Source organism: Sceloporus occidentalis, unplaced genomic scaffold, assembly GCF_023333645.1.
Source record: "Sceloporus occidentalis isolate IW3139 unplaced genomic scaffold, rSceOcc1.0.p SCAF_86, whole genome shotgun sequence".
NCBI classification, from domain to species: Eukaryota; Metazoa; Chordata; class Lepidosauria; order Squamata; family Phrynosomatidae; genus Sceloporus; species Sceloporus occidentalis.
This window is the reverse complement of record NW_028317066.1, coordinates 2,849,368-2,858,647: the sequence shown is the minus strand read 5'-3', so window position 1 is coordinate 2,858,647 and position 9,280 is coordinate 2,849,368. Positions and strand designations below refer to the sequence as shown.

Sequence of the window (9,280 nt, the reverse complement as noted above, 5' to 3'; positions counted from 1 at the left end):
TTCTGATCCTTGAAGCACTGAATAATAGGATAAGATTAGAAAATAAGATCAATGGAATAAAAATTAAAAACAACTGAGTTTAAAATGAGAGTCTTCTCAGGAGACATTTGTATTCCCTAGAGAACCCAGAAAAGAGCACAAGACAATTGATGGATGTAATAGTGGAATTGGAATATGATTCAGGACTAAAAGTAAACAGAGACAAAACAACATTAATAACAGAAAATATAGGGAAAAGGAAGAACAAATGCAGGAAGTAATTAGTGGATTTAAAGTAGGAAAGAAAGTTAAATATCTAGGAATAAATGTAACAAATAAAAACTCAGATCCATTTCACAATAACTATGAGACAAATGGAAGGAAATCAGAAAAGACCTAGAAAAATGGGGGAAATTACACTTATCGCTATTAGGAACAATATCACTGATCCAAATGAGTTTACTTCCTGAGATACTGTTTCTGTTTCAAGTAATACCCATCATCCAGAATAAAAAACCCTTGAATCTATGGCAAAAGGAAATCTCAAAATTTATATGGAATAAAAAAAAAGAGCCAGGATAAAGACGCAAATACTTTGTGATGACAAAAGTAGAGGAGGGCTGGGTTTACCAAACTGAAAATTTTATTATGCTGCTTGTTGTTTAGTTTGGATTAGAGAATGGGTTTTGTTAGAGAAAGAACAATTGTTATGTCTGGAGGGTAAACATTTAAGATTTGGATGGCATGGATACCTAATTTACGGTAAAGAGAAAGTTCATAAAGAAAGCAGAAATCATTTAGTAAGAAAAGCTCTTTTGAAGATCTGGGGGAAAAACAAGTGTAGAATAAGCCCAAAAATACCTTTATGGTGTTTGCCACATGAGGCTCTTTTCGGGAGGAAAGGTATCCAGAAAACTAACTGGTTAAGATACAAGGATGTCCTGAAAGAATTGCAAGGAAAACTAGAGATCAAAACACAAGACGAACCTAAAGAATCTGGCCTAGATTGTCACTGGTATCTTTATCATCAAATGAGGGAGAGGTTTAAAATAGATGTGAAATTAGAAGGAATACAAAATGAAACATGGGAATTGTGGAAGCCATGCTCCATGGTCATTCCATGCCTGATGAGAGTGTTGGGTGTGAGGCATTGGAGAAGCATCCAGCTGTGTTTCTCTAGCCAGAAGCCAAAGGAAGGCATTCTCCTCTGAGGGCCACTGGGGAGGTCAGGAGGTTTCAGCAGATGATGCGCTCATTTCACATCTAGCTACAGGGACATAGCCAGGGTCCTCTCCAATTCCCCATCCCCTGACCCCCCTCCACTCTCACAAGGCATGGAGTGTCAGGACCATGGTGAACAGGTCTCAGGAAATGACATGCATGTGGCCACTAGGGGGAGCTGTTGTGGAAGTCATTGAAAGCTCTAGTGGCAGTTAGATGTGTCAGCATTTAAACAGTGCATCACTGGAATGTTGATGCAACTGTCAACTGTCATTCTCAACTGTCACTGAGGAAGAGTCAGACAGTGTGTGCCTCAGAGTGGGTTGTTACTGGTGTGGATGGTGGAGGGCGTCGATGTATATAGTGTTGTACACAGTGCAACTTCTTATATGAATAAAAGCCTCATCTGAGAGAAGATTACAGTGTCACTTTGCTCACTGAGAAAGCGACAGGTGTTTCTTCAGCTCACAAGCTACTGACTACAGTCAAGGTGGACAATCTGGCGCCATACGTTAACGTGTTGCCTCATGTGCTCCGTAAGATAGCAACGTCAAAAGCGTTTTAACATGGAGTATCTGTTGTGTAGGGCAGCTGCAGTGAATCCATGACAGGTCCATGGGACTTTGTTTGGTGAAGAGGGAGGAAGGGGATACCGATCTCTGCATTGGCCCAAAGGAGGCATATGTCACCTGCGTATCTCACTAGCAGCATCTGTTCTCTGTGTCTTTGAGTGATGCAGGATTTCTTGACAAAGCAAGCCTAACCCTAATCTCTTTTCTCAGGAACTTCAACTCGGCCTCCTTGTACAGAGCTAAGGGGCATATTTTCCTGGAAGAGACCCAAGTGCAGGGCAACCACAACTACCTGCCCACCTAATGGCCAACACAGAGGCCAAGCAGATGGAGAGTGGCTCCAAGAGAAAGAGGCTGTCCAAGTACAACTCTTTGGTGAGTTCCCATCCTGACTATTAGTTTCATTTGTGTCACTGCTGGGCCAGCTCATGAAAGCAAGTGGAGAACATATTGTCCCAATTTGGCAGAGAAAGTCCTGGTTACTGCTCTGTCACCCCACTTTTTTAGGGGCTTTAAAAATGTCCCGGTTTCTCTCTCCTCCTCCCACTTTCCCCATTCTCCTCAGCTCTCTTGGGTTGCTGCAAAATGACTTCCAAGGAGTTTGCACCCCATCAACTCAAAAGGGAGGAGAGGAGATAAGTTGCCAGGGTCTTCCCTTTTCAGGTGGCTGAGGCAAAAGCAAACTGTTGTGCCCTTCCTAGCTTGTGTAATCTTCCTCCTAAACAACCTTTGTCATCCTCACCACCTTCTGGTGTTGCTTGTCCACATGTGCCTTGCTTTTCCTGACTGTGAAAAGTTGGGGGATATGGGAGACCATCTCTGGATCTAAATTGGGGGTGGGCCCATTGGCCCTCAAGTCCAGAGTGCTCCCCAGGACTGTTTTTTTGAAAAATGATATTTGCCTCTGAAATTTGGCAAGAAATGTCTAAATGCACCATAATACTTTTGTGGCTAAATGTACTATATGTGTTGGGATAGTCAGTATCCTAATCCATCCTCAATATCTCAGCCATGGAATAAATTATATTATTTATTATATTAAAAGGATTCAAACCAAACTGATCTCAAAGGCAGTAGCTTTTTTCTTGCTGATAGAATTTAAAGTTTATTTCCTGGACTGAATTCTGAAGTGATGAAATACTAATATTTGGATGCACCATGTGTTTTCCTCCCCTTTTGCTTAGTCATTCTCTGGATGAGGGCTATTTTCTGTTGCAGGTAACCTTTGCGGATGTGGCAGTATATTTCACTGAGGACGAATGGAAACTGTTGACGAAGAAGCAGAGACTTATGTACAAGGATGTGATGATGGAGAATTACGAGAATGTGGCCTCTGTGGGTAAGGAAGCTGAATTCATTGCCTTTCCTATGAAGACTGAGGTCCCTTTCATACTACATTATCATGGCACTATGATTCCACTTTAGAATCATAGAATCATAGAGTTGGAATAGACCACAAGGACCATCTGGTTCAACTCTCTTCTGCCATGCAGGAATACACATTCCAAGCACCATCCAGCCTCTCTGTAAAGAAATCCAAAGAAGAGGACTCCATTAAACCCTAAGGGAGTATATTCCACTGTCAAAGACCTCTTACTGTCACAAAGTTCCTTTTAATGTTTAGGTGGAACCTCTTTCCCTGTGGCTTGTATCCATTGTGGTGTCTCCTTTTTTCTGTAGCAGAAAAAACCAAGCCTTCTCCTTGTGCAAAATGACATACTTTCAAATATTTAAACATGGATATCATATCCACTCTTTATCTCTTTTCTCCAGGCCAAACATAACCAGCTCTCTAAGCTGCTCCTCATAGAGCTTGATGGTTTCGAGACCCTTCACCACTTTGGTTGCCCTCCTTTGGACATGCTCCAATTTGTCAACATCCTTTTTGAATTGTAAGGCCCAGAAATGGACACAGGATTATTCCAAATGAGACCTGACCAAAGCAGAATAGAGTGACACTATTGCTTCCCTTGATCTAGAAACTATTCTTGTAATGATGCAGCCTAGAATCACATTGGCCTTTTTAGCTGCTGCATCACACTGTTGGCCCATGTTCAACTTGCAGTCTACTAGGAGTCCTAGAGCCCTTTCAAGCCTAGTTTAATTGTGATAGCAACATCCTGTAGAATATTTGAATCTGTAATTCAGTGAGGCACTATTTCTCTCTAGTTTCGAAGGATTCTAAATACTTCATCCTAAACTGCCAATTCTAGGATTTCATGGAAAGAAGCCATGGAGATTAATGTTTTTCACACCCAAATGGTTCTCAGCACATCCCTGAGCAAGTTTCCTACCTTTTATGGCCTCTCTTCCATCCTTTTAAGGTTCTGGAGAGTTTTCTTGGGGGAAAGCCCTCCCTTGGGCCTGCAATGGCTCAGAGAGGGCCCAACAGTGGCAAAATGGCCTCCACTTCCCCAAAGGGATGCTGTAGGATGTTGAGGGGCAAAATATTATTTCATCCCCCCCCCCCCCCCAGGTAATACAATGTAAGGTTGCCACTGAGATCTCCTCCAAACCCCTTCAGTAGTCCATGCCTGTCTTATAAATGTTTTAAGGCTGTTTTAAGGTTTCTCCCTGGCGCTTGACCCTCACCAAAATTGGAGTCCAGGTCCCAGCTCCTTTGCTCTGCCTTTGCCAATGAGTTGTTTGTATATTGATTATCCCACCTTTCTCAACAAATGGGCCTCAAAGTGTCCCTTTTATGCATCACACTCTGTGGGTATGTGTCTATGATAAAGAGACAAACAGAAAGTGAAAAATTGAAAGGCAGGGAAGAGATGCTGAAAATGAGGTGCTGATGGGCAAGAAGGAAGGTTAGAGAGCAGAGGGAGAAAGTGAAGGGGATCAGGCCTCTCGGAGCCAGGAAGGGAAGGCAGGAGCAAAGCCAGGATCGCCTACCTCTGTGTGGAGAGGAAGGGACCCCTGGGAAGGGCCAGGAGAGGGGCCCTTGGGGATTGGGAGGCAGTTCTGAACTGGTTTCAGTGAACTAATGAGAACCGGCTTAGGTCCTTGTTTTCAGACATATTAAGTGGTTTTATTTAGCAATTATGAGTAATATTTAGGAAGGAAGGAAAGGAGGACACAGTTAGAGAAAAAGCACTTTTATTTTCCATCCTGAGCTTGCCTAGCTGCATTTTTCGTTCCAAAAGCCATTTGTTACCCAAAATGCTGGAGTCTGGGGAGGACACTTGCAAGTGCTATGCTTTTTTTTGGGGGGGGGGGGGATTTGGTACTTAGCCCCAAAAAGAGACATAATTTTGTTCAGGCAACAGTGACCTCAGAGGTCAGCCCAACTATACCAGGCACGCAATCTCACATAACTCCAGAGGCATTTCAAATGGGTTTTTATGTTTTATTTAGGGAAACAGCAAAATACATGCACACATGCACACACACAAGCCTTCGTACATACACACAAGAGGTAAGTAACAAAGCTGGGATTGGTGAATAATGTAAAGCTATACTAATGGTAATACATTTCCTAGAATGTTCTTGATTCCAATTGCTGAGGGTCCTGCAAGGGAACGGAAAGTGGGTTTGTTGAGTACAGTGGATCCTTGTTATACGCTGGGGTTTGGTTCCAAGATCCCCCGTGTATAACAAAATCCGTGTATGCTCAAGTCCCATTAAGTATAATGACATAGCAAAATGGTGTCCCTAATAAAAAATGGAACATCAAGGTAAATTTATACTTTTTTGGAACATTTTCAAACCGTGTATGCTGAAATCCGTGTATAAAAAATCTGTGTATAAGAAGGGCCGACTGTATATTGAGGAGCTTAGCCATGTAAACCAACAGAGTGTCTCTCTGCAACGGGACTGACGCCAAAGAACAGTAAATATCGGGGCAGACATTTATACTGAAATTTTTGCTTACGGACAGAGACTAAGGGTTCAAAATGGTTTAAATCGCTTTAGTATGTTTACTGGGTGGGAAAAGAATGGTCTGAATCCAAATTGAATGCAATGGACCCTTGATGCAAATACCTCAGACACAAGGGATTAGTACACCGGCTCTCAGGTCCTTCTTGGCTCTGAATTCCAGTCCTGTTCATAAGCCAATGTACAGCGTGATCTGGAAACAACACTTCCAGATGCAGCTCAACAATAACATAACAGAGTATGGAAACACATATCCAGATATAGGTTTTGGCAGTGCACTGATTACTGTCCACACTTAAAAGTATCTCACAGACAAGGTTGATTTCACCCAAGTCTTTGGAGGTTCTCTATCCTGAGTTGCAATATAATACAAATATTTGGAAGCTCTCTGACTTCCATCAACTTCACCATCTCTTGTACACACAACTCCAATCCAGTCTACACCAATTCACATGTGAGCTGTATACTGTATTGGTTGTGAGTCATCTCCTGGTGCCAAACAGCATTAAGTGACCTCTGCAGTTAGATTGCATCATGCTTTGGGCTCTGACTCAGTACTCTATGGCAGTCTCACAGGAAATGATGCCACTTGTCAATCAAAATATTTTAAATCATGTTTAATGGAATATTTTTTTCAACAGCCCTTTGACTATCTGCTTCGACCAATTCCCTTAAGGCAGTTCTACTACAATCTCTTCTTTGCTCTGTCAGTAGGAATACAATTGTTCCATGGATTTCGGGACATCTGCAATAGTGTCATGCTCAGGTCACTCTCAGCAACTTTATTAATTTAATATCAAATAGGGAGGGTTCAACAAGGGCTAAAAATCAGGGTAACACCCTCCTATCTTAATTCTGATATTCATTCTTGACTGTGATTGTCCTTCTTTACAGAAGAACTTGTGAGTCATGAGAGAGTCCACACAGGAGAGAAGCCATACAAATGCCAGCATTGTAAGAAAGGTTTTTCTTCAAAGTCACACCTAGTGAGACATCAGAGAGTCCACACAGGAGAGAAGCCATACAGATGCCAGCATTGTGGGAAATGTTTTTCTGAGAAGTCACACCTAGTGACACATCAGAGAATCCACACAGGAGAGAAGCCATACAAATGCCAGCGTTGTGGGAAATGTTTCTCTCAGAAGTCATACCTAGTGAAACATCAGAGAGTCCACACAGGAGAGAAGCCATACAAATGCCAGCATTGTGGGAAAGGTTTCTCTCAGAATTCAGACCTAGTGAAACATCAGAGAGTCCACACAGGAGAGAAGCCATACAAATGCCAGCATTGTGGGAAATGTTTTTCTTCAAAGTCATACCTAGTGATACACCAGAGATCTCACACAGGAGCAAAGCCATACAAATGCCAACATTGTGGGAAATGTTTTCCTCAGAAGTCAAACCTAGGGACACATCAGAGAGTCCACACAGGAGAGAAGCCATACAAATGCCAGCATTGTGGGAAATGTTTTTCTTTGAAGTCAGACCTAGTGAAACATCAGAGAGTCCACACAGGAGAGAAGCCATACAAATGTCAGCGTTGTGGGAAATGTTTTTCTGAGAAGTCAAGCCTAGTTAAACATCAAAGAGTCCACACAGGAGAGAAGCCATACAAATGCCAGCATTGTGGGAAATGTTTTTCTCGGAGGTCACACCTAGTGACACATCAGAGAGTCCACACAGGAGAGAAGCCACTCAAATCTCAGCAGTAAACTAACGTTGTTTTTGTCAATAAGAAATACAAAAAGTATATTTTCAATCCAATGGTGAAAAGAAAAGGCCCTTCTGATTTTGTGTGTTACGTTTATCTATATGTCTGTTTCTGTTTTAAAGTTATAGTTTGTTAAGTTTAATTGCTATTAGTATAGATAATTGCTTCAGGTTATAAACTTGGCTGGGGATTATGGGTCATGGTATAGGTCAGCTAGATGGGGGTGCTGGAATTTTTTTTACAACTGGCTGGTATAGTTATGGGAATGATAGCTTTTGGAAAGTGTGGGATGTTGTCTGAAGAAAGGTGGGGGCAGGTATTAACAGAAAGGGGGTAGTTTCTGGGAATGGCAAAGGGGGCCTTGTTCCCTTTGGGGCATAGACTGTGGGTACTGAGGGTGGGGGCTAGGATTGGAAGAGGGTGGGTTTTAGGTGTTGGGGTTTCAATGTATTCTTTGTCTTGGGGAGGACAGTTCTGGTTTAAACACTGAATTTCTGATTATGTGTTCTCAATAAAGTTATTTCTTGTTTCAATGTGTTGGACTCTTTGATGCAGAGAGGTTCTGAATTTGCACAAAATACACTTTATTCTCTCATCAGTCTTCAGCTCCATTCCCAGCCATAAGAAGAGCAGAGGCAAACACACACAAACACATACCAAACAGACAGATAGAGCTATATGTACAAAGCAGAGCCTTCCTTCCTTCCCTTTCCCTCCTGAGTCCAGCTCCTCCTTGGACTCCATTCTGGCATCCTCCAAGTGTCCTCAAAGGAAGGAAGGAAGGAAGGAAGAAAGAGAGGAAGGAAGGAAGGGTGCACTCCTTCCCTTTCCCCAAAGGCTGCCAATGGAATAAGCCTCAGCAGCAGCAGCAGCAAGGCCCTGGCGATCCCTGCGCATGCTCAGGAGGGGCCTTTGGGGCATGTGCACATGCTCAGTCTCAGGCCCTGAAGCCATTGCTGCCCTCACAGTCTGTTCAGAGGGGGGAAGAGATGGAAGTGGGGGAGAGAAATGTATGAGAAAAAGGGGGCAGGGGGCACTTGAGGAGAGGCATGGCCATGGGGGGAGGGGGCAGGGTCCTTTAGATGTAAAAAGGGCTTTGAGGAGCCCATCCCTCCTGGAAAGTGGGGCAGAGGAGAGACCCTCCCTCCCTTCCTCCTCATTTGGGGGAGATAAGGGCTCGCAAGCCCCCCTCTTTGGTCTTCCCATGAAGGCACCCTCTTCATCTCTGGGAAGAGGGGAGGCTCCCAGTTAAAAGACTTTTGTGACAAATAAAAAGCATCAGATAGCATAGGCTTCAATAGCATTGGAAACAACAGCTTTCTGAGGAGAAGGGGTTTTCTCTTGGGGGAAGGGGGCTCTGTCTGTGGGGGAGAGAAGAGCCCAGATTTAGGCCAAAGCCAAGAGCAGGCAGACGGAGGGAGCTCAAAGCCCCTTCTGGGGAGAGGGATACCCCCCTGGAAACTAGGCTTAGAGGCCCACAGGACCTGGATTAGCCCTCTCTCACACACACACACACACATCCTTTCCTTACCCTTCACAACAACCCTGCAAAGATTAGTCATCCTCCTCTGGGAAAATGCAGAAAGGACATGGAAGCCATTGTTAGTTCTTTGCCTGAAAGTCCCCTTCCTTGAAGGGATGGAGGTTAAAGGAAGGAAAGAAGGAAAGTGTCAAGGGAAGAGATGGCATAAAGGGGGGTGCTGAAAGACAGGGGGCATTTGGATAGGACTCCCTCAGCAGCCATTTTGGGAAAGAGGGCTCTGCCTCTGGACAGAGAGACGGAGAATGTGCTCATTTGGGGAAATGTTAGGGTCCCTCTATTGGGCCACATTGTCCTCTGCCCTGGAGCCTTCTTTTGAAGCCCCATAGACAGGGAAGATCTAGACCATGCCCTCCCAGGAAAGGAAGCCCCCTC

The 9,280-nt window shown here is 43.7% G+C and overlaps 1 protein-coding gene across 2 annotated transcripts; it reads left to right on the top strand.

Moving 5' to 3' along the window:
- The first annotated feature begins 3,975 nt into the window (after positions 1-3,975).
- Positions 3,976-7,898, top strand: LOC149285016 (uncharacterized). 2 transcript variants are annotated; one of them, XM_089495945.1, is made up of 2 exons: positions 3,976-5,193; positions 6,549-7,898. In XM_089495945.1, exons 1-2 carry the CDS (start codon positions 5,157-5,159, stop codon positions 7,364-7,366), a joined length of 855 nt encoding a protein of 284 aa, XP_089352071.1. In that variant the 5' UTR covers positions 3,976-5,156; the 3' UTR covers positions 7,367-7,898. The 2 variants fall into 2 exon arrangements, with proteins under 2 accessions (XP_089352071.1, XP_089352070.1); XM_089495944.1 differs by lacking the exon at positions 3,976-5,193 and adding an exon at positions 6,010-6,420.
- Positions 7,899-9,280: the final 1,382 nt, after the last annotated feature.